This window comes from Triturus cristatus, chromosome 7 (assembly GCF_964204655.1).
Source record: "Triturus cristatus chromosome 7, aTriCri1.1, whole genome shotgun sequence".
NCBI classification, from domain to species: domain Eukaryota; kingdom Metazoa; phylum Chordata; class Amphibia; order Caudata; family Salamandridae; genus Triturus; species Triturus cristatus.
Window position 1 is genome coordinate 776,813,271 of NC_140590.1, and position 25,705 is coordinate 776,838,975.

The window sequence follows — 25,705 nt, forward strand, 5'->3', positions numbered from 1 at the left end:
ACATTCCATACCCCACCATGCCCACTCTTTACCTCCTCCCCAAAATACACAAAGGCATCTACCCCCCACCTGGAAGACCAATCATAGCAGGGATTAACTCACCCTGCTCCAGGATGGGAGAATACATAGACAAGAAACTACAAGGACTGATGAAGGAAATACCGTCCTTCATTCAGGATACAAAAGATATCCTTGAAAAGCTTCAAGACATAACTTGGGAATCCGACTTTATATTGGTCTGCATTGATATCGTCAGTCACCGAGACGGATTAACTGCAGCACAACTATCATTATGGACACAATCAGCAAACTTACTGGAATGTAACAAAATGACTCTTGAAATGTTTAATTTCTGCTTAGAAAACAATGTTTTCAGTTTCAATGGCAAAATATACAGACAGAGACGCGGAACCGCCATGGGAGCCATATTCGCGCCGCCGTACGCATGTATCTTCATGAGCCATGTAGAAAAATTCTGGCTGTGGGATCAAGATTTTGCCGATTTCACGTCCCACATAGTCCTATGGCGACGATATATAGATGACATCCTGTGCATTTGGCAAGGAGACGAAACATTGCTAACAAGGTTCCTGGAACAACTTGACAAAAACCCATGGGGGATAAAAACGACACATACATTCTCTAAGAAGGAGATCAACTTCCTTGACGTGACACTCTATGTTAAGGAAAACACCTTACAAAGCAGGCTATACAGGAAAGACACAGCAGCAAATTCCATCCTGCGAGCTGATAGCTGTCACCCACGCCACAATATTAGGAACATCCCAAAAGGGGAATTCCTAAGGACACGCAGAAACTGTAGTGAAGACGAGATATTTGAAGCAAAAGGAGAAGAGATCGTGTCAAGACTGACTCAGAAAGGATATGAAAAATCCACACTCAAAAACACTATGACTGCAGTGGCCAAAATTGAACGCAAACAGATGTTCCTACAAAAAAGAGATAAAAAGAGCAACACTTCAATGCGTTTTATCACAGACTACAACAATGGCCATCACCAAATAAGACAAAGCCTGAAAAGACACTGGCACCTGTTACAACAAACACCTAACTTAACTGAAGATCTAAAAACATATCCAGAAATAACATTCAGACGTGCTCCTAATCTGAAAGACATCCTGTGTAAATCGGAATTCGAAGACAAACGGAACACAGTTACTACATTCTTGGACAGACCGCCAGGTTACCACACATGTAGAAATTGCAGCATTTGCAAATTGAGCCGCAACAAAACAATAAAAATACCAATGACACAAGGGAAAGAATTCATTATCAAAGATTGGATTGATTGCAATAGCAAATTCTGCATCTATGTGATCATCTGCCCTTGCAACCTCCCATACATTGGTAGCACGATCCGACCCCTGCGTACTCGGATCCAGGAACACTATCGCAATATCCACAAACACACCTCTGGTCACCCTCTAACAGAACATTTCGACGACAAACATCAACACAAAAAGGATTTCATCTTTTTCGGTTTAGAGATTGTACATCAAACAAAGAGAGGGGGAAACCGTGAGCTAAAACTACGAAGACGCGAAAGTGAACTAATTCTAAAATACAAAACAATCGACCTGGGACTCAACAAAGATGCAGAAATGCATGTGTGGCTAGGAGATGACTAATTTTTTGTAAATACCCTAGATCCAACTTACTATGTCAATCTCCTCCCTCACCTCCTATCCCTTACTGTATCCCCACAACCTTTTCCAACTACTCTGGGAAATAGTCTTAATTGACAATCTGAAACGATAGGTATTAGACTTCACGCACTACAACCATAGATCGCACCCCTGGAAAAAATGCGCTACTCGGTCCCACCTCCCCCAATGCATCCATGCGATGAATACATTACCCGCAGGGGTCCATATCAAATTCTTATCCTAACCTGTTTAAAGATTCCTTTTCCGTCAGTCAATCGAACTACAGAATGGACTAACTTAAACCACACAATACTCTTTACGATGCCCTATCGAAACAACTCGCGATATGGAATTGATTTTTGATTTTTATATTTATTTTCAATTTTATTTTCATTTTGCTTTAATTTCAATTTAACTTGTCACAGGTTTAATGCAAACCTTTACACCCATTTTCCTTTTTGTTTCAACCATTACTTTTCACATATCGGGATAGACTCCCCGTTCCAAAATGGCGCGCCATTACACAGAACCTTTTCCTTCCGGGCTACAACCTGGAAGCCGTCCCATACGGCCCCTTTAATGGCCGCCTGTGTTCGTAACTTACACCATTGTGAAGCCGAACAAAGCAACCCGAACAGGCATTTAAGCCGGAGAATTGAGGTAAGCGCCACTTAGACCTTGACGCCACCACCCAGAACCGATTGAGTTTCCCTTTTAAGCTAGTTATACTTCTTTGCTAATCTTTCTCCCCAACAGAATCCCTTGATACCATTACCAACCGAATCGCTGATATTTTTTTACACGGAATTACCCGGTAAGCGCCTGTCTGCCTAAAGCATGATACCTTCATGACACCGTCCAACCTAGTCACTAGAAGTACATTAGCACATTCTAGCACTTTGCCTTTTCGTTTTTAAACCCGATGACGAGCGTTAGACATTCGTTTCACCCGCTCACAATATAGTCACCCGCGCCCATGTCTGATTATATATCAGCACTCCTCTCTGCCTCTCACCGTCGCTTCAATACACAACATTACCCATCTATAAGCAATGTGGCACTTAACAAATGAGACCGTTTCTGTAACTATGCCGGTTACAGATTCTAACCACTTCCACAACTAGTGTCATCTCGCATAAGCATACTCCTGAACCACCGTCCCCTCAGAACGTTATGAATATCACATCAATGATACTCACTTGCTAACCTTAGTGACTTGCTCATTTTCCACCAAAAACGGGGTTTTTTCGACTTTCACAAACACAGCTTAGTTCACCCTTTTGCCGATCAACCAACTGGTTCTATATAATAATTGTCATATTTTTCTCCTTTAATCGGTGTGGGACCTTGCTGCACCTGGTGCCGAAAATTATACCACTGTAACTATAATTTTCTTTTATCTCTCCACACTTCTATCTAATTGTAAACTTGCGCAAATTGGATATTTACCTTGTCCTTACTCCCTTGTAACTGTTCCCACATGCAAAATACACATACTTTACCGTATTGTCCAAAACCCACTTACTACTCCTATCTTGAATACGTGGACTGCTATGGCATTTTCTCTACGAATAATTTGTTACTTCGATCTGCCATCGCGCGCAAAAACGTATACTCTCATGTAAATCGTGCTCTATACACTAATTCTCCTTTTTCCCCACGAACTCTATGACCATTTGATTTTACTTATTTCTACTTCGTTTTGTAAATATATGTCTGACTACCATGCGTGAAATACCCCTCCCTTTCTCTCGTTCACCTTCCATTACTCACCGTGTATTACTCACTTCCACTATGACCTACCTTGACCACGTGACTCTGTGCATAATGTTGGTATGATATTTCTAAAAACTACAATATTTAATTTTCAAACATCCATGTAATCGTTATGTATTTTACCAAATATAATGCAAATGTTTGCCATTCAACATGATCTGAATATATGTTTATGCCTAACTATAATTTATTTTTTTCTCTAATATCCAAAACCTCACCTTCTCACGACTGCCACATCCCCTTTTTCTAAAAACGTGGTACTTCCACCTTTTGTTTTCTTTTTTCTCTTTACCAAACCTTTATGCGCCAACCTACTCACACTCCTTCCACCCTTAATGTCATTTCTCGCGTTTTAACTAACACACTTATGCAAATTGTGCGCCTTCCTCTCCCAAACCTTTTTCTTTTTCTATCTTCCCTTTTCTTTTTCCTCTTCTCTTCCCTCTAATACCCCGCCCCACCTGACCTCCCCACCTTCCTTTATTTGTTCACGACACTAACCGAATGTTACTATATTCATTTTACTTAACCATGTATGTACAGCCCTGAGGAAGCCCCAGGCCGGATGGCCATGTAAGGGGCGAAACACGTGTTGGCTGTGTCATTTTCTTCCTTTTCTCTCAACCACTCTCACGAATAGAGTGCAAATAAATGACTATATACTTTGGAATAAACCCGTACAGAATTGGAATATTTTCCACACTAAAAAACCCAGATGAAACATATCTTGCCCAGACAAATCTACGGAATCTTGCTTAAACTAGGGGGCTAGGGGTCTCTCCCCCTGTCACGTGCAAGAATCAGTACGAGAAGGATTTAAGCTTAATATCCTGCTAGTAAGGGATTGGGACCTTTTTTCCCCTCATTTTTCAGAATTCAAGAATCTCAGATATGTCAGAAGTGTCAGCCATGCTGATTGGTGTGGCCACTACCTGACAGAGTGATTTTAAATCTCATAAAATGCCCTGCTCAATGGTTTTAATGACAGAACAAGTGATACTGGGAAGGGTGCAAGGCCCACATAGTGCAGGCAGTTCAGAAAGGCTGAGTGGGGCAGTGGAAACATGGTTGTTAGATTTGTCTAGATTGGTGGGGGGGCTAAGGGCCAGAGGTATGAAAGGATTTTGCATTCGCAAACAGTGTGAATCGCAAATTTCGGCCGTTTGCGAGTGCAAAATGGCCTTTCGTTATGTATTAAAGGCTTTGAATTCGCAATTTAGGTGATCGCAATTTTTTGCAAATTGAAAATCTCTAAAGTGCACATGTAAGAAGCCTTTCCTAAATGTGAACTGTGCATTTTGAAAACTCTGATTACCATCAATTTGAAGTTGATAGTAACCATGTGCGAATTCAGAAAAATGCACAAAAATTCATTTTTCCAAGAATGCCATGTTGCATACACCTGCCTGTAGGCCAGGTTTCCCCTTTACATGTGCACAATTAACATTTTGGGGGTGCTTCAGGGGGGCCTTAGGTCCCCGGGCAACCTTGGCTTTGCATTCGCCAATTTGCGATTACCAATTACGTAATCGCAAATTAGCTAATGCAAAACCATTCGCGCCTTTGAGCTTTTCAGCCCATAGGAACGAATGGAGTCATATTACCTAATAGCAATTCACTATTTACCGAATCGCTATTAGGTTATATTAACGAATTGCAAAATCTTTGGCGATTCATATATACATAGCATTTTGCAATTCCCAAATACCGATTCAGTAAAAATGGCTTTTTCAGAAAAACAAAATGCTCTTTTGATACATCTGCAAAAACAACAATTGATGGACAGAATGCAAAACAATGACATACATTCACCCCAGTACAGAAATCTGGGCCTAAATCCATCGTTTTTTTGCTCACCATGCCATTCCAGTTTGAACCCAGCCATATGAAAATCAGTCTTGACCCTGTGCCCAATGGGAACCGTCCAGCCCGAACTGCCAGGCCAGGTCGTCCCTGGACAGGAAACAAGCATCCTAGGAACGTTTCCTCAACAGCCAGAATAGCTTGACTCCAGTGGCATGGAGAGCACGAGACCCAGGTCTGGGCATACCCGACCCACTCGGGGTAACAAATGCAAAAATAACAGTTGATGGACAGAATGCAGAACAATGTCATACATTCACTCCAGTACAGAGATTTGGGCCTAAATCCATATTTTTTTGGTCACCATGCCATTCCAGTTTGAACCCAGCCATATGCATATCAGTCTTGACCCTGTGCCCAATGGGAACAGTCCAGCTTTTGATACATCTGGCACTAAGAGTCAAGGATGCTGCAGTGTTATCTAGCCTTTAGTCTTCAGCTTCTCTATTCATTAAACAAACACCAAGTGTGGTGGTAATTGGGCTTCGAACTTGAAGATCATAAGAGCCTCTTGTCTTAATATAAAACAATGATTTGCTAGTTCTCAATAACTTAAAAAAATCAAGATTATATTAAAGGCGAGGAAGCCCATATTATCTAAACGTTGCCCTCAATTAATTTAAGAAACAATGACTCCTTGATAACATTTGAAGAAATTATTAATTTGTTATAGAACATTGGGCTAGATATATGAAAGATTCGTGAATCGGTAACCACTCTCAAACTGGTTACGGACCTCTAAAATCAGCTTTTGGTAGGTACTAAAGCCTATTCATAGTGTTTAAATTGAATACTGAATAGCTGAAGAAATGTTTCCATGTAGGAAATCCTTATTAAAGAATCATAAATGAGAAATCAGTATTTTAAAGAACTAAGATTTACAATTGGTAAATAATGTGAGAATGTCTGTTTTGGACACGCATTTTACCAGCAAGTGGAAGCAGGCAGTAAATTAAATTACGTTGGCAAGTATGCATAATTTCCTCTTGCACCTGATTACTAGGGGTGTGTGAAATTTGCGTAATTTGTTTTTGCATAATTATGCGAAATGTCCGTAACATTATGTGAAACTACGATAAATGCAAATCCGTCATTTTGCCCTATATTTTTTTATGCTGTGGGGAATGACAGGACCACTGTATTATTGAATACCGACCTAGTTTGGTGCTTCAGTAAATTCAGGAGGCCCTTTGCAACAGTATAATGAGCTTGTATGTCAGGCCCAGGGACGGGCTCTACCGTGTGAATGTCAGGCTCGTATGATTGGTTGCTGACCTTGTCACGTGCCACCGTCAGGCTCTGGATGACCTCTTCAGAGTTCTGATACTGGATCCTCTCCGCATTCTCACAGCGCTTCTGCCAGTCAAGCTCCGCCTGCACTTTAGCGCGCTCCAGAAGACGCTCCCGCTCCACGCCCTGAGAGAGCTGCTGTTTGTACCTGCGGCCAAGAAAAGAGCGAGGCATTCTCATCTACGACCCTAACACACAGCCATGCTACAGCGGAGGAAACACAGGGCGGGGGGGGGGGGGGGGGGGGGGGGGGGCACGGGATAACAACTCACAACGGGAGAGGAGAGTAACAGACACCTATGTGACACAGGATTTAGAAACTCGCAGAACAAGGTAATAATCTCCCATTCTGAGGTTAGCAGGCAGTACTTTTACATAGGGGAATAAGTCACAATGTGAGGCTATCACTAAATGCTAAATAATAATCACTGTATATATATATATATATATATATATATATATATATATATATATATATATATATATATATATATATATATATATATATATATATATATATATATATATATATATATATATATATATATATATATATATATATATATATATATATATATATATATATATATATATATATATATATATATATATATATATATATATATATATATATATATATATATATATATATCTTCCACATACCTCCCAAACTTCAATAAGTAAGAAAGCTAGCACTCGAAGGCAGAAGACATTTTTTTAATTGATCTGGCCTCTCCGGTCGCAGCAAAAAGAGGCGCGTTTCAGCTGTTCAACAGCCTTTCTCAACATAAAAAGTGTCATTTTGGTGCTCAATTCATAAATTCAAAACAATAGACCTTGATAATGTACTTTATACTTCTCGCCTGCTATGGATGCACACCAGCAATACCACAATTGTTCTTGGAAATTATATATATATATATATACATACACACACATACAGAGATAGGGATAGGGAGAGAGAGAGAGAGAGAGAGAGAGAGAGAGCGGGGGAGATTTACAGAGAGAATAAAACCAGAGTTTCTACTTTGCCAAATGTTGTAATATATCACCAGTCTTAATGGTGCTCAATTTATCTATCTCAAAAGGATGAACTATTCGGTAGGCATTGCCAGGATTTCAATTTTTAGTCTGTATATCACACTAGATGTTGGAAGTAAGCAATTAACTCGCTGAGCCATCTTGCCATTTGTGTTCTACAGAATACAGACTCATACTATGTGTGGGATGGACAGATTAAGTTACTCATAAATTAACAATGTTTAAAGTGAGGGTACTGTGTGATGGTGGCACAGTGAGCTAATGCATCCATTAGACTAATCCGTGTTTGAGTCCATGCTCACAGGTTGAATCCCAACACATACACTAGGGGGTCCATTACGATGGCGGGCAGGCACCGTAACAGTAAACGGGACCGCCCGCCAGAGGTGCGGCGGTCCCGCTGTGCCCATTAGGATGCAACCGCCACCCTCACATCCTGCATATTTAACATTGTGGCAGGCGGTGCTTTGTGCAGCACCCGCCACAATGTCAAATTTGCATGTTGTGCATTGGCCTGCACAACGTGACAGGCACCGTGAGGTGCCTGCCACCCTGTACATGCCAAAAGTGCAGCCCCCCATGCCCCCCGGGGGCCTGTAAAGGGGCCCCAACAGTGAATTCCCGCATGCCTTCCCATGGCGGAGTCTCCGCCATGGAAAAGAATCCAACCGCAGCCATAGTAATATGGATGGCGGTGCCTGCAAGGCACCGCCAACATATTGTATCCCTTTTCCGCCCGGGCGGGAATTCACCCTGCGGAAAATCGGCAGATGGTCTTTCCGTCTGCCGCTGTGCCCCCCCGTCATACTAATATGGCGCGGGGGTGAACCAGGGACATTTGGCGGGCGGATCACCGCCGAGATGACAGTGGCCACCGCTGGCCCGGCGGCGATCCACCCGATATACTAATGACCCCCTAGGTCTTTTATCCTTCTGAGGCTGATAAAATGAGTGCCATTGAGTTGGGCAACAATAAACATCCTTTATTTGTCAACAGCACTAACAGAAGTCCATGGGGTGAATACAAGTATCTGGCATCATTCGGCTTCACATGGCGTCATCTGCACTGGAAGTGACATACGCGGTGCCTTTATAGGCGTCACCCCAAAGCGCTGACGTCAGTTTTTTTCTTTTCGTGCCAGTCTACGCATATCTGGAGAGGGCTACCCCCAGTAGTTTTTTGACTGACCCTTTTTTAAACTTGTCGCACCTCTTTTGACAATTATTCTCCTGGTGTGGAAGGATGTCCACTAGAAAGGAATATGCTCCTTACCAGTATGCATCTGTTCTTGGCATGTAGAGCTGCAGAGCCACACACTAAGGATAAGATCGCCATCTGGTGTTGGGCTCGGATGATTGCAGGTTGTTGTTGTCTTCGGAAGAAGTCTTTGGTCACGAGATTGGTGACTCCTCCCCTGGACAACAGTGCGCATGGGCATCCACTCCATCCTCAGATTGTTTTTCGCCATGATGGGAAATGATGGAGTGTATAAGAAGTGAAGAGAAAGGATGTCCATGTGTAGTGTCTAATTAAGACAATGCTGGAATGGATACAGGTCCCGGGGAGGCGGGTGGGCGTGTGTGGCTCTGCAGCTCTACATGCCAAGAACAGATGCATACTGGTAAGTAGCATATTCCGTTCGAGGCATATGAGCTGCAGATCACACACTAAGGATAGACTATATAGCAGTGTCTCCCCTAGCGGTGGTCACCTGTATCAGTTGCAGCAGTTTGGAATAGAGTTTTTAGGACAGCTTGGCCTACTGAAGATTGTTGTTTGGATTGCACATCAACACAGTAATGCTTAGTGAAGGTGTGTGTAGTAGACCATGTGGCTGCTTTGCAAATGTCTTCTAAGGGGATGTTCCCTAAGAATGCCATAGAAGCCCCTATTTTAAGCGTGGAGTGCGCCCTAGGGGGAACGGTAGGAGTACGTTTAGCTTTTTGGTAACATATTTGGATACATTTGACTATCCATCTGGCGATACCCGATTTGGAAATAGGGTTGCCTTTATGTGGTGGAGCGAAAGCAACAAACAGTTGCTTGGTTTTCCGAAAAGGTTTGGTTCTGTCGATGTAATACAGCAAGGCTCTCTTAACATCCAAGGTATGAAGTGCCCTCTCAGCTACTGAGTCTGGATTAGGGAAAAAGACTGGCAGTTCGACTGACTGGTTTAGATGGAAAGGGGAAATGACTTTAGGGAGGAATTTTGGATTCGTCCTAAGAACCCCTTTGTTCCGATGTAGTTGTAGGAAGGGTTCTTCGAGAGTTAAGGCTTGTATTTCACTTACTCTTCGCAGGGATGTGATTGCGATGAGGAAAGCCACTTTCCATGTTAGAAACTGCAGTTCGCATTTGTGCATTGGTTCAAATGGGGGACCCATGAGCCTTGTTAGAACAATATTAAGGTTCCACACCGGGGAAGGTGGTAACCTTGGAGGAATAATTCTTTTAAGACCCTCCAGAAATGCTTTAATGGCTGGTACCTTAAAGAGGGACAGGTGTTGTCTATTTTGCAAATAGCCTGCTAATGCCGCTAGATGTAGGCGTATAGAGGAATACGCTAAATTGCATCTTTGCAAGTGTAGTAAATAGCAAATGATGTTTTGGATGGAAGCATCCAGTGGTTGTATGTCATTGTTAGCGCAGTAAATGGCAAATCGTTTCCATTTTGCAGCATAGCAAGCCCTAGTAGTAGGTCTTCTGGCTTCTTTAATGATATTCATACAGTCTGGAGGAAGATTGAGGTACCCGAACTCTAAGACTTCAGGAGCCAGATTGCCAAGTTCAGTGTTTGAGGATCTGGGTGTCTGATTTCTCCATGGTTCTGGGTTAAAAGATCCGGGGAGAGATGCAGTTTTTGATGTGGAACTAGCGATAGTTCCAAAAGTGTGGTGAACCAGGGTTGACGTGCCCAAGTGGGAGCCACTAGGATGAGTGTTAGCGACTGTTGTTTCAGTTTGCGTACCACAAATGGAATGAGTGGGAGAGGTGGAAAAGCGTACGCAAATCTGCCTGACCAGTTCATCCATATTGCATTGCCCTGTGACCGTGGGTGTGGGAACCTGGCTGCGAAGGTTGGGCATTTTGCGTTTTCTTGTGTGGCGAACAGGTCTATGTCTGGTTGGCCCCACTTTTGGAAGAATGGGAGTAAGACTTTGGGGTGTAGTTCCCATTCGTGTATCTGCTGTGTGTGGCGACTTAAGAGGTCGGCCACCTGGTTCTGAACTCCTGGGAGGTGTTCTGCTAGCAGGTACATGTTTTGGGGAATTGCCCATCTCCAAATTTGTTGCGCCAGTTGGGACAGTTGTAGAGAATGTGTCCCTCCTTGTTTCTGTATGTAATACATTGTGGTCATGTTGTCCGTGCGGATGAGGACAGTCTTGTTTTGTAGATGCACTTGGAAGGATTTCAGTGCTAGGAACACCGCTAGAAGTTCTAGGTGATTGATGTGGAGCTGTTTTTGTTGAGTGGTCCACCTTCCCTGAGTGGTGTGTTGAAGGAGGTGGGCTCCCCACCCCGTGAGAGATGCGTCGGTGGTCAGCACAACTTGTGGAAGAGGCTCTAAGAACGGCCGCCCTTTGGACAGGTTGATGGTGTTCCACCACTTCAGCGAGCGAAGTGAGCGGCTGTCCACCAACACCAGATCGGTAAGTTGTCCGTAGGCCTGGTTCCACTGTTGTGCTAGACATTCCTGTAAGGGACGCATTTGAATGCGTGCGTAGGGTACTATGGAGATGCATGACGCCATCATGCCTAAGAGTTGCATGAACACTCTTGCGGGGAGAGAGTGTTGTGTTTGAAATTTGTTGATGAGACTTTGTATGTTGGCTATCCTGGCTCTGCTGGGATAAGCTACGGCTTTGGATGTGTCTATGGTGGCTCACAGGTATTGCTGTACTTGGGAGGGTTGTAGTTGAGATTTGGGATAGTTGATGGTAAATCCCAAGTTGTGTAGGGTTTGAATAGTGCGGTGAGTGTGGAGAACGCATTTGTCTAGAGTATTGGCTTTTATGAGCCAATCGTCCAGATAGGGGAAGACATGGATTTCTTGTCTCCTGAGATATGCTGCCACAACTGCCAAGCATTTGGTGAATACCCTGGGTGCAGTTGTTACTCCGAATGGGAGAACTGTAAACTGATAGTGCTGACCATCTACCACGAATCATAGATACTTCCTGTGAGCGGGATGCATAGGGATGTGAAAATATGCGTCCTTGAGGTCTAATGTGGCAAGGAAGTCTCCTTGTTGAAGTAATGGAAGGACCTGTTGGAGAGTGATCATGTGGAAATGATCCGATTGTATGTACTGGTTTAGTAGTCTGAGGTCCAGTATGGGTCTTAAGGTTTTGTCCTTTTTGGGAATGAGGAAGTATAGGGAATATACTCCTGTGCCCTGATGTTGTAGTGGAACAGGTTCTATTGCGTGTTTTTGAAGCAAAGACTGTATTTCTTGTTTGAGGAGCGTGAGGTGGTGAGACGTCATGGGACGGTGCCTAGGTGGTATGTTTGGGGGTGGGTTTATGAGTTCGAGGCAGTAGCCAGATTGGATAATTTGTCTTACCCACCTGTCTGTAGTGATGGTATTCCAGACAGGTAGGAACTGTTGAAGTCTTCCCCCGACCGGAGTGGAATGGTCTGGGGGGAGTGGTGGCAAGTCACTGTTTGGTGGCTGTAGAGGTGCGGGTGTTGTTGTTGTTGCCCCGTCCTCGGCCTTTAGTATTGTTTCCCCGATAACCTCCTCTAAAATATCCTCTGTTAGGGGATGTTTGACATGATGCTTTGAAGGTGAAAGAGTTGTCTGTTCCCACATTTTTGGAAGCTCCTCTATAAAAGGAGCGACGAAAGGAGCCTCTGGGTTGAGTAGACTGCAATGCTCCCATAGATTTGGCAGTCTCATTATCTTTCTTCATTTTTTCTAGGGCAGTGTCTACTGCAGGCCCGAATAGTTGCTCCTGATTAAAGGGTTGAGCAAGAATGGTGGTCTGGACTTCCGGCTTGAAGCCTGAGATGCGCAGCTATGCGTGGCGTCTAAGCAATATGCTTGTGTTGACTGCCCTAGAGGCGGTGTCTGCTGCGTCTAATGCACATTTAATGGAGGCATTGGATATTAGTTTGCCCTCTTGGATGAAGTCAGTGGCCTGTGTTTTGTATGGTTCAGGCAGGTGTTGCAAGAGATCCTCTAGTTGATCATAATGGGCTCAATCATAACGAGCCAATAGGGCTTGTGTATTTGCAATACGCCAGTGGTTAGCAGCTTGTGCGGCAACCCTTTTGCCGGAAGCCTCCAGGAGTTTAGACTCTTTGTCTGGGGGAGGCGTGTCTCCGGTTGTTTGGGAGTTCGCCCGCTTTCTGGCATTTGATACGACTAGTGAGTCTAGGGGGAGTTGCGCCTTGATGTACGCAGGATCTTGTGGCGCCGGTCTATATTTTTTTTTCTATTCCGGGGTTGAGAACCCTGGCCCTGACAGGGTCTTTAAAAACCCCATTGGCATGCTTTATCACTCCCTTAATCATGGGTAGAATGTGAACTGTTTTCTGCGACTGCTCAAAAGTGTCGAGGAGAAAATCCTCCTCAGGAGTGTCGGTGTGCATGGTGACGCCATGAAACGATGCTGCTCAGTTTATAAGCTGACCGAACCCTAAATGGTCATCAGGAGGGGAGGGTTTTGAGGGGTATGGAGTGGGGTCAGGTATATCAGGCATAGGGTAAGTCCAGTCATCTACTGGTGCTGTGTCCGGGAGTGTAAAGGGATCAGTAGGATCAGTGGGATAAGTAAAGAAATCTGGGTCTCCCCCTCCCCCTAAATCATCATCATCCTGTGGAGGTGGTGTGTGAGAAGGAGATGGTAGAGGTGAAGGCGGTGGGGGTGGGGGGATGGAATAGGAGGTAATGTAGGAGAGGAAGGACGTATGGGTGAAGTGGCACAGTCCTTCTTCTTTGGAGGTGCTGGAGGAGGTGTTGTGTCCAGCTTCCTTTTCTTGTAGGGCACCGCTGTGACATGTCCAGTTTTCGGATTTATGTAAATCCGTTTTTGCTTTGGATCAGGCCGAAAGAGTTCCTCACTGTCCGAAGGCGGCTTTGGCGCCGACTTTTTTGTTTCTGATTTTGATTTTTGTTCTTTATGGACTTGTTTTGGCACCGAGGATGTTTTTGGTGCCGAAGAACTTTTCGGTTCCGGTGGATTTTTCAGTGCTGAGGAACCTTTCGGTGCCGAAGGACCTTTCGGTGCCGACGAGCCTTTTGGTGTCGGTGGAGACCTCGGCGCCGAAGAACGTTTCGGTGCCGGTGGAGATGTCGGTGCCGAGTGACGTTTCGGGGCCGATGGAGATTTCGGTCTCGGAGCCTGCTTCGGTGCCGAAGGTATTATAGGCACAATGACATGAGGTTTGCCCGAGGGCGAGGCTTTCGAAGATGTTTTTGGATCGCGACTGGGCCCAGCTGGCAGAGTCTTGACCAATGTCTTTTTGGGTGGTATTGGGGTAGGGGGGCTGGTACTCACAGGCTGCCCCGGATCAGAATCGTCGGCCTCAGACACGATCTGGAGATCTTCGGAGTCGTCGTCAGGGACATCCTGTGCAAAGATGTCTTCTGGTTCCGGAACCGGCTTGGCCATGATATGGCGTCGAGCTCTTCGGTCCCGGATAGTTTTCTTGGAACGGAATGCGGCACAGGCTGGACAGCTGGATTTGTTGTGGTCTGGTGAAAGGCACAAATTACAGACCTCGTGGTGATCGCTATGAGGAAACTTTGCTCCACATTGGGGGCATTTTTTAAAAGGTGTCCTTTCCATCAGCCACGTCCGGAGTCGGTCCGATATGGATTTCGACGTCGAGTTTTCAAATTTTGAGAGTTGTAGTGATTGCTTATAAGTTTTCTGCTGGAGCGGAAAAAAGTTCAACCGAACCCAATGGCGGAAAAAAACAATCTGAGGATGGAGTGGATGCCCATGCGCACTGTTGTCCAGGGGAGGAGTCACCAATCTCGTGACCAAAGACTTCTTCCGAAGACAACAACAACCTGCAATCATCCGAGCCCAACACCAGATGGCGATCTTATCCTTGGTGTGTGATCTGCAGCTCATATGCCTCGAACAGCTGGCTTCAAACCCTGTGGCGCCTGACTGACCCGCATCTTGTTTGCTTCTGATGCCTCGAGAGCGACCACAATGGGAAGGCCTGCATCGGCTGCCCACCATGCACCCAAAGGCCTTGAGGGAGAGTTACCTCAAGTTTCTTGATGCTCGACGTGTGAGGCCACGACGGTCTCGATCGCAGTCGATGGGAAAGTCCCAGTCGCTGAGTTCTATAACTTCTTCTAACACTAAAAGTCATCTTGCAGTAAGTCCCACAAGAAGCAAAAGATCAGTAAGTCGGAGAGGTCTTTGACTTCACCCCACCTGTCAAAGTCATCGAACGAGACGAAGGAGCGTCGTCATTTGAGGCCTGGCTCCACGGTCGAGCCTGCGCTTGGGCCGGCTCGGGGCCTTCCCGAGTTTCTAGGAACCGCATGCACCTCATATTTGGATGGCCCGTCCCTACTGCCACACCTTTGGCCTCCACAGGTTCGGGAGGGGGCGCTACTGGTTCTACACAGCAGTTCCACCTCTGGCTCCTGTCAGGCCCCTTGAATCCATGGATGGATCCGGGAATGGCACCAGTCGCGCCACCTCGACCTTCCACGGCACCGATGATGAGGTCCCCATTCACATCCCAACTCCGACACGGAGTGGGATGGGCATCGTCCGATGCTGACTCAGACACTGACTTCAGCAATGCCCCTCAGGCTGGAGCCTGAGCCCTATTCTTAGGAGCTGGGGCTTGTGGAGGATTGAGAGGATTCACTGGGCCCTGAAGAATACCAGCCATTAGACCCAAACATAGACTGGTGTAAGGAACTGGAGGACACCAGTGAACTGGACATCTCCCCAGATGTTGGCATGGGCTCTCCTCCTACCTTGGATACAGAATAGGTGGCGTCTTTTGCTATGATGGTGAGAAGGTCGGCCGTGTCTTGGACCTTAGCCTACCCTATGTGGCAGTCAAGGCTAACATTTTGACAGAGGTGCTTCAGCCGGGAGTGATCCCCCACAGAACCGATTCACCCATTTAATAAAACCCTCACAAAAGTTCTGCTTGGGACTTGGTCCAAACCCTGTTATGGGGCTTCTGTAAACAGGACAATTGCCAACCGCCGCAGGGGACGCCTGTTTCCTCTCGCAACACCCTACCCCAGAGAGCTTGGTAGTACAAGCTTACACTTCCCATGTAAATCCTGGTGCATTCCATACCACACCACCAGATAGGGAATCCAAAGAGCTTAGGTAACTTTAGGTAAGAAAATATTTTGTTCCACCAACCTGGCACTGCGGTCTGTGAGCACCATATGCACTTTGGGCCGGTACTTCCATGCTTTGTAGGGTTAGATTCAGTGTGCAGGTGCTGTCCATTGCCCCAGGGCCGGCCTGGGCGATACTTTCCTAAGCCATGGCAAACGAGAGAGATGCAGCAAAGTTCACAATCTAATGTGGGCTGGTCATGACAGACTTGCTAGGCACGTAGGAAAAACAGGTAAGAACAGTTCCTCTAGATGGCCAAATTGGAATAGATCGTTGTTAGTCAGCTGTTAAATCTAATCTGGGAGGGGAAAATTTAAATTTCAGATCTTGTTGCCCTCACACACCTGTTAGGGTGTCATGCTTCATCATTGGGCGCTCCTCGTCGGACCGGCGCTGCAATGTCCAACGGGCCTGGTGGCATCTTTAGCTGAGATCTTTTGATCTGAGAATGCCGTTTATGTGAAGACCATGTGTGGGATTGTGGAGGATAGTAACTCCTAAATAATGTGGGGATTTGAAAGAGCTAAAATAGACCCTGGCCCCTCAATAGTTTTAATTAAGTTAGGTCGGGCTGGGACTAGGTAAAACCAGGGAAGCTACTCATATGATTCTAGGTATCAGGGTAGCCTATAGTTGACAGAGGTCAACATGTTTCGTGTCGTATATGCTCAAATTCGAGCGACACTTCTTCAGGACCGTGGGACCAACCAGAAGTAGATATACCACAATTCTTATAAAGGGGTATCCTGGGTCAACCACATGTAATGCTGAACCTTAATACGGTCCAGAATTGAAGGCTCCGCCTAAAAAGAAGGAGACAAAAGGTAGAGGACAAACAAAAGCCACCCATTAACAGCTCGGTCATGGAATAATTGTCCAAACATCAAGCAGAGGGGTCATGGTACCCCTCCAAAAGGACCAAAGGTTCCTACTCTCAATAACAAACTAGTTAGAGAGATAAACATTAAAAACATAACGTAAGCTAGTACACGTGAAACATAAATGAGCTAGGTCTATCAGCAAAAAAAGACTCATGTGGCCATACATGCCACAGGAGAGTACAAGGTATCAGTTCTTACCTCAGAAAGAAGGGGTCAGAGCTACATAGGTGAAGGAGAAGCGACCGGACCACTGGAACGGTCCCACTATGATAAAAATAGAAGGGAACAAAAGCATCGCCAGATAACAAGCATACTGTACATCACGAAAGTGAGCGACTACCCACTCTATCAATACTATGAGCGTGGGAGGTGTTGCTCAAAACGGTCAATATGCTACTTAATTAGAATAAGGACAACTCTGTCCTCACAAAAAGGATATTGAAAAACCCAAAGTGATGGGGGCTAGGAGGTGTAAAACACACTTGTGATTATTAAGTGTCCGGGTTGCAGGTGATGACAGTCACGGCCGCGGCACTAAAAAGTAACTCCGGGTGCAATATTCAAGGGTGTACTCTATAGTTCTAGTGGTAAAAGAGCTCTATTGTTCTAGTGGCGAAGGAACTAGTGCACCCCCAGGGAAGTGTACCGGGTGATAGATTAACCCCGTGTCGGCTATGTAAAGCGACCGGGCGCCTTGGGGCGGTTCAATATAGTAAACGGGGAAGATCGTGGTGATGGTGTCCCTCGAGTGAGTCTCTGGTCGAAACTCCGCAATGTCGGCGGTCCGTGCAGCGAACATTACCAAGAGACTTACCCGAATGTGGCGACGGGCAGACCAAAACAGGACGCGTCTTCTCCTCCCCTGGATATTACCGGTACTGGACAGAGTCTTCAATTCTGGACCGTATTAAGGTTCAGCATTACATGTGGTTGACCCAGGATACCTGTAACGCCCTGAACGTCTCAGGATCGTTTAACAGACACGACAATGAGGACGCAACCACTAGTGAAGGGTTAGTTGTTTTAATGAAGGCAAATATAATACAAAGAATAAACAAGTTATAGTCACTGGAATCCTCCAGGCTAAGTACGTTACCAGCCCACAGCACGGATGGTCCTAACCGTCCTCTGCATATACGCCGGTCCCGGCGTATGCCAACAGAGGGCAGAAATGAAATGGCCGACAATGCCAATCGGTAGGCTGTGAGGGGCACGAAGAGTGTTGGGGAGAATCGAGGAGTCAGGGAAACACCCAGCCGGGGTCTCTACCTGAAGGGAGCAGCCGCTCAACCTCTTCCTCAGACTGCACCGGGACGCGGAGTCACCTCCTGGTGATGCGTCACCGATACCCCAATCACAAGCAAGAAGACTGAACCGAGAGCAGCCGCTCGATCGATCCTGTGGACTTCCGAGTCTGTAACGCGGCAAACACCTCCTGGTGTGCGTTACAGCTGGCAGTCCCTGTGTCTCTGGTCGGGCTGGGAGTTACGACTCCAACCAGCAAAAGCGCCACTGCGCTTGGACTCAGCCGAGTCAAAAAGCGAAGCTCAATGGTTGACCGGTAGAGCTTCCGGGTCCTTCACAGGTGACGATGGGGCAAGACACGGCCCAGGGAGTAACGACTCGACCTACCTCCGTTCTTGCCTTACTGGAGCACCACTCCTGAACACTGCTCTTCACGAAGCAGGTACGTCGGTGTGAACACAATATCCGACAGCGTTGTACCTCCCGGTTCCTCCCTTTATAGGGCGTGTTTTCCTTGAGTTATGTAACAGCTCTCCTGTTTACATAAGGGCGTGTTTTCCTTGAGTTATGTAACAGCTCTCCTGTTTACATAAGGGCGTGTTTCCTTGAGTTATGTAACAGCTCTCCTGTTTACATAAGGGTGTGTTTTCCTTGAGTTATGTAACAGCTCTCCTGTTTACATAAGGGCGTGTTTCCCTTGAGTTATGTAACAGCTCTCCTGTTTACATAAGGGCGTGTTTTCCTTGAGTTATGTAACAGCTCTCCTGTTTACATAAGGGCGTGTTTCCCTTGTATGACAGGAATTCTTGACAGTACATCCTCCCTCTCAGCGGCTCCCCACGGGTCCAGCGCTGGCAGGAAAACGCCGATGGAACAAGGAGACCAAGCGCGGAGCATGAACCCCTTCAGCCGGTTCCCATGAATGCTCCTCCGGGCCATAGCCTTTCCACGCAACCAGGTACCACAGCTTCCCCCTGCGCCATTTGGACGCCCGTATGCCCGACACTTCATACTCCACCTCCGACTCCACGCATACCGGCCGAGGTGTCCCAGACGGCTTGGAGGGTGCTGGTTTGAGCAATGATACATGAAAGACAGGGTGTATCCGCAATGACTGGGGCAAGCACACCTTCACGTTCACGGGACCCATACACTTGGTAATTCGATAGGGGCCCATGTACTTGGGATGGAACACACTGTTCTTTCGAAACCTCATGTTTCTTGTGGATATCCAGACGTAGTCTCCAGTGCGGTACAGTGGCCCGGGCCTTCTCTTCCTATCTGCCGCAGCCTTGTATCTTCTCTTGGCCTCTATTAGGACAGCCCTTGAGCGCATCAATGTGTCTTTTATGTGTGCCACCCTGTCCGCTGTGGCGGGAATCCTGTCCTCTCTGAACGGATGTAGAAATGGCAAGAACCTGGGATGTTGGCCATAGTTGCTATAGAACGGAGATGACTGTGTGGAGCTGTGAGTGGCGTTGTTATAGGCGATCTCTGCAACCCATAGCAAGTCGACCCATTCTTCCCTGCCCTGGTCCACAAAACATCGCAGATACTGTTTGAGCGTTTGGTTCAGGCGCTCGGTTTGGCCGTCCGTTTGCGGGTGGTAGCTGGTGGACAGGGCGGTCTTAACATGCAGCGCAGTGCACCAAGTCTTCCAGAATTGCGCAGTAAACTGCGACCCCCGGTCCGACACGATCACCCCAGGTAATCCATGCAGTCGTACCACATTCTTTAGGAGTAGTGACGCCAATTCCCCGGCCGTAGGGACTCTCTTGCAGGGGATGAAGTGCCCCATTTTCGTCAAGTAATCCACCACCACCAGTATTGCCGTCATCCCCTGGTCTACCGGTAGGCCCACCACGAAGTCCAGTGATATGCTATCCCATGGTCTATCCGGGGTTGGAAGTGGATGTAAGAGCCCTTGGGTTCGGCCATGGTCGGCCTTCATGGTAGCACACGTAGGACACTCCTGTCCCCACCTCCTGACATCCACTCTCATGGTTGGCCACCAGAAATGCCGTCCCATGCTAGCCACCATTTTTAAAAAGCCCAAATGACCTGCGCATGGAGAGTCATGGCACCAGATGAATGCTTGTTTCCTTAGCCTAGGCGTGGGTATCAATAGGCACCTGCCCTTCAGGGGTATCCCGTCCTTCAGCTGCCATTCTCTGTGACTGAGGAGCCACCTCCGCCATGCGAATGACCTGATCCCTCTCTTTATTCCCCTCAGGAAAGTATCCGGTTGGATAACCCCCAATACCATCCTCGGGGAAATGATGGAATGCTCGGGCGCAGGCAATGGTTCCTTAACTGCAGATTGACGGGACAGGGCGTCCGCCTTCCGGTTTTCCGTCCCCGGCCGATATGTGATGCGGAAGTTGAACCCCGCAAAGAAGATCATCCACCGCAGCTGTCTGGGAGAAAGGTGTCTTGTGGCCGTCATGAACTGTAGGTTCCGATGGTCCGTGTACACCGATACCACATGTCTTGCCCCCATCAACCAATGCCTCCATTCGGTGAAGGCGTCCTTGATTGCGAGAAGCTCCTTCTCCGCAATATGGTAGTTGCGTTCGGCGTCGTTGAGTTTGCGGGACATGTACGCAACGGGATGAAGCACCCCTGTGTCGTGGTTGCGTTGGGACAAGATAGCCCCCAGCGCCACATCCGATGCGTCCGCTTCCACCACGTAGGGGAGATCCGGATCGGGGTGAGCCAACACCGGCGCCTTACCAAAGGCGCTTTTCAGGGCCTCAAAGGCTTTGTTCGCTTCAGGGGACCAGACAAACTCCTTGGACTTCCTCAGTAGCTGTGTGATTGGGGCCACCACTCCTGAAAATCCATCTATGAACCGCCTGTAAAAGTTGGCGAAGCCAATGAAACTTTGGACGTCCTTCACACTTTGGGGCACCGGCCATTCTTTCACCGCCTTGATCTTTCGTTCTGCCATCTCCTGTCCCTCTGGACTCAGCATCACTCCGAGGAATTCCACGGATGTGACGTGGAAGTCACACTTGCTGAGTTTACAAAACAGCATGTTTTCCCTCAGCTTTTGGAGCACAGCTTTGACGTGGTGTACGTGCTCCTCCACACTGGACGAATAGATGAGGATGTCGTCGATATATACGACCACGTAGATATCAAACTCCTCTCTGAATACCTCATTCAAAAAGTACTGAAAGGCTGCCGGGGCGTTGCACAGACCGAACGGCATGACGAGGTACTCAAAAAGGCCAAACCTGGTCTTAAAGGCGGTCTTCCACTCGTCTCCGTCCCTCATGCGCACCAGATGGTATGCCCCTTTCAAATCCAACTTGGTGTAGATACGAGCTTTCTTGACCTGTTCCAGAAGTACACTGATGAGAGGCAAGGGGTACCGATTTTTTATGGTTATCGCATTCAATGCCCTAAAGTCCACACAGGCTCTCAGCTCCCCATTAGCCTTCGGGATGAAGAAGAGTGGCGAGGCGGCCGGAGACTTGGACGGGCGGATGAATCCTAGCTTGAGGAGTTTATCCAGGTACCCCCGGAGATGCACGTTTTCAGGCTCCGTCAGGGCATACAGCCTGCCGCTGGGAACGCTGGCCCCTGGCACCAGGTCGATCTGGCAGTCAAACTGTCTATGTGGTGGTAGCACTTCCGCCTTCACCTCATCAAATACATCCTCAAAACTGTGATAAGCCTGGGGGAGAGCCACATCTTTTTCTGCCGCTGTAGCCACCGTCTGACTCCCGCTCTCATCTGCGTCAAGGGATTCCGTTCTTATTCCACAATGCAGGATGCAATACGGTGACGTCATTTCGATGCGATGTGTTGGCCAATCCACAAAGGGGTTGTGTTTCTGTAGCCACGGCAATCCCAATATGACGCCATATTGGGGCGCTCGGATGATGTTAAAATCGATTTGTTCCAAATGGTTCCACCCATATCTCATCGGAAGGACCCCCGTGTGCTGCCCGATGGGCCCCGTCACCAATCGCCTTCCGTCTACAGCATAGACGGAGATTGGGAACTTTTACAGCGCCCAAAATCAAAAATGAATGTGGAGTCCCCCAAGGCTCGTCCCTGTCCCCACTTTTGTTTAATTTGTACTTACGACCCTTGTTATTTTCATTAAAAAAGTTTAGCGCCTTAATTTTTAACTATGCAGATGATCTGCAACTGATCTTCTGTCTGGACTCCCCTGGCGCTGCCACCGAATTTCGGGAGGTCATGGTTCACATTCAGAGATGGATGGGCCTAAATCATCTGAAACTCAACCCAGGCAAAACTGAACTGATTTTGCCTGGGAAGAGTGAACTGCATTGGGGACCACACTTCTGGCCTCCAGAAATGGGAGATCCTCCAGCTAAATCCCAAACAGTTAAGAGCTTAGGTATCACTTTTAATGAAGATCTTTCGCTCAAAAGCCAGGTAGGGACTGTGGTATCTGCAAGTTTCTTCCAACTTTGCAAGATTAAGAAGATCGCCCACCTTTTAACCCACCCTGCTCTGATTCAGGTCATCATTGCTCTTGTGCTGTCCCGTTTGGATTATTCCAATAGTTTATATCTGGGCCTACCGGCGGGGCAGCTCAAGAGACTCCAACTGGTTCAGAACCAAGCGGCCAGGTTGATCTGTAAAATTCCTAAGTGGCAGTCTATTAGACCTGGACTGGCCAGTCTCCACTGGCTGCCTGTAGCGCAGAGAGCAGCATTTAAAGCGGGATGCATTATCTTCAGGGCTCTACAAGGTAAGGGCCCTGGATTCATTAGCTGCCTGCTGGTCAGTTACACTCCCTCCCGTGCTCTCCGTTCTGGCCAAAAGAATTTGTTAGTCGTGCCCCGGATCAGGAAACAACGTCAGGGAGGAGGATCTTTCCACTTCCTAGCTTCCTCCCTGTGGAACTCCTTGCCACTGCCACTAAGACTCCACGAAGATCTGTTAGCCTTTAGACAGGCTTTTAAGACTTGGCTCTTTAAGCAAGCTTATCCTTAGTTAAATTTTCTTTTTTTTCTGTCACATGTTATGTTTTGCTAGTCTTCCACAGCGCCATGAAGCCTACGGGCGTACGTGCGCTTAATAAATTTAATTTAACATAACATAACATAACATAGACGTCTTCGGGTACAGCTTTGGGAAGAAGCACTAGCCCTAGCCTGCATGCCTCGTTGTGGTCCATAAACATGCCAGTGGCCCCTGAATCCACCATGGCCACAACGGGTATCCACTGGTCATGCACTCCCACGTGCACCGTGATAAACAGGTGTCGTTGTCCCTTAGTGACCGAGTTGGAAAGTGAAGGGATGGATGAGTGACTCCGAGATGCCCCTTCTCTGGTCTTGGAGTCCTCTAGTTTTCCGCCGGTATGTCCACCACGGCTGTTACCGACCGGTTGGCCCGATAACGTGACGTCTTCGGTTTGGCAGGGCATTCACGTACGTAGTGGCCTTTTTTGCCACAATATAGGCACAATCGTTGTTTACGGCGTGACTCTTTCTCCGTGGCTGTGAGGCTCGCTCGTATTGCGCCGATGTCCATGGGTTCTCCCTTGGATGTGGTGGAAGTTTCAGGACTTCCCACCGTCACATAGGATGGAAGGGATTTTCCTTTTCTCCCATGATCCCCCTTTCTTTCACTTAGCCTATGTTCCAGCCGTAATACCAGGTTGATAAGGCCCTCACATGTCTTGGGTTGAGGGTCAATATGAGCCACGGCGTCCTTGAGCTCATCGCACAGCCCTTGATGGAAGAGCGCCGTCTGTTTAGCAACAGGCCACTTGGTTTCCGCAACCAGCCTTCGGAACGCGTTGAGATACTGCACCAGGTCGTTGGATCCCTGTCTCAACTCAAGCATTTCACGGTCCGCCGTGTACGAGTCAGCCCTTCTGTCGAATACCTTCAGGAATTCCTCGCGAAAAGCACCCCAATCACATAAGAGGGGGTCGTCCCTGCTCACCAGAGGTACGGCCCATTGTGCCGCGTTTCCAGCCAAATAGGATATAAGGAAAGCCACACGAGCCTGACTCGTGGGGAACGCCTTTGGTTTGCACGATAAATGTAGCGCCACTTGTGTGAGGAATACCTGCACTGTGTTAGGATCCCCACTGTACCTCTCTGGTGTCGCCAAGGGGATGGCTACCGGCATTTCCACTACTACCGCAGGGGTCTGATTCGTGAGGGAGGTGCTGGGCGTGAGCAGGTCCAATTGGATAGCATCCAGTCTGGCTTTTACATCGGCTGTTTCTTGCCTAGAGGCAGCCACTTCAACTTGCATGGCCGCTAAAGCAGCCAGCACATCATCAAGTGTTGCCATGTCTGTTATCGACCGGGAGACAGTTAGTGTTATTAAGGTCGGATATTTTGTAACGCCCTGAACGTCTCAGGATCGTTTAACAGACACGACAATGAGGACGCAACCACTAGTGAAGGGTTAGTTGTTTTAATGAAGGCAAATATAATACAAAGAATAAACAAGTTATAGTCACTGGAATCCTCCAGGCTAAGTACGTTACCAGCCCACAGCACGGATGGTCCTAACCGTCCTCTGCATATACGCCGGTCCCGGCGTATGCCAACAGAGGGCAGAAATGAAATGGCCGACAATGCCAATCGGTAGGCTGTGAGGGGCACGAAGAGTGTTGGGGAGAATCGAGGAGTCAGGGAAACACCCAGCCGGGGTCTCTACCTGAAGGGAGCAGCCGCTCAACCTCTTCCTCAGACTGCACCGGGACGCGGAGTCACCTCCTGGTGATGCGTCACCGATACCCCAATCACAAGCAAGAAGACTGAACCGAGAGCAGCCGCTCGATCGATCCTGTGGACTTCCGAGTCTGTAACGCGGCAAACACCTCCTGGTGTGCGTTACAGCTGGCAGTCCCTGTGTCTCTGGTCGGGCTGGGAGTTACGACTCCAACCAGCAAAAGCGCCACTGCGCTTGGACTCAGCCGAGTCAAAAAGCGAAGCTCAATGGTTGACCGGTAGAGCTTCCGGGTCCTTCACAGGTGACGATGGGGCAAGACACGGCCCAGGGAGTAACGACTCGACCTACCTCCGTTCTTGCCTTACTGGAGCACCACTCCTGAACACTGCTCTTCACGAAGCAGGTACGTCGGTGTGAACACAATATCCGACAGCGTTGTACCTCCCGGTTCCTCCCTTTATAGGGCGTGTTTTCCTTGAGTTATGTAACAGCTCTCCTGTTTACATAAGGGCGTGTTTCCTTGAGTTATGTAACAGCTCTCCTGTTTACATAAGGGCGTGTTTTCCTTGAGTTATGTAACAGCTCTCCTGTTTACATAAGGGCGTGTTTCCCTTGAGTTATGTAACAGCTCTCCTGTTTACATAAGGGCGTGTTTTCCTTGAGTTATGTAACAGCTCTCCTGTTTACATAAGGGCGTGTTTCCCTTGTATGACAGGAATTCTTGACAATACCCCTTTATAAGAATTGTGGTATATCTACTTCTGGTTGGTCCCACGGTCCTGAAGAAGTGTCGCTCGAATTTGAGCATATACAACACGAAACATGTTGACCTCTGTCAACTATAGGCTACCCTGATACCTAGAATCATATGAGTAGCCTCCCTGGTTTTACCTAGTCCCAGCCCGACCTAACTTAATTAAA

At 47.4% G+C, this 25,705-nt stretch overlaps 1 protein-coding gene across 1 annotated transcript in view; it reads right to left on the minus strand.

The window, feature by feature from the left end:
- The window catches only part of CCDC57 (coiled-coil domain containing 57), a 742,721-nt gene that overhangs the window by 404,622 nt on the left and 312,394 nt on the right, over window positions 1-25,705 (minus strand). Inside the window, exon 9 of the mRNA XM_085617570.1 lies at window positions 6,582-6,744. Coding sequence (XP_085473696.1) covers window positions 6,582-6,744 — 163 coding nt within the window. The remainder of the gene's footprint in view (window positions 1-6,581; window positions 6,745-25,705) is intronic.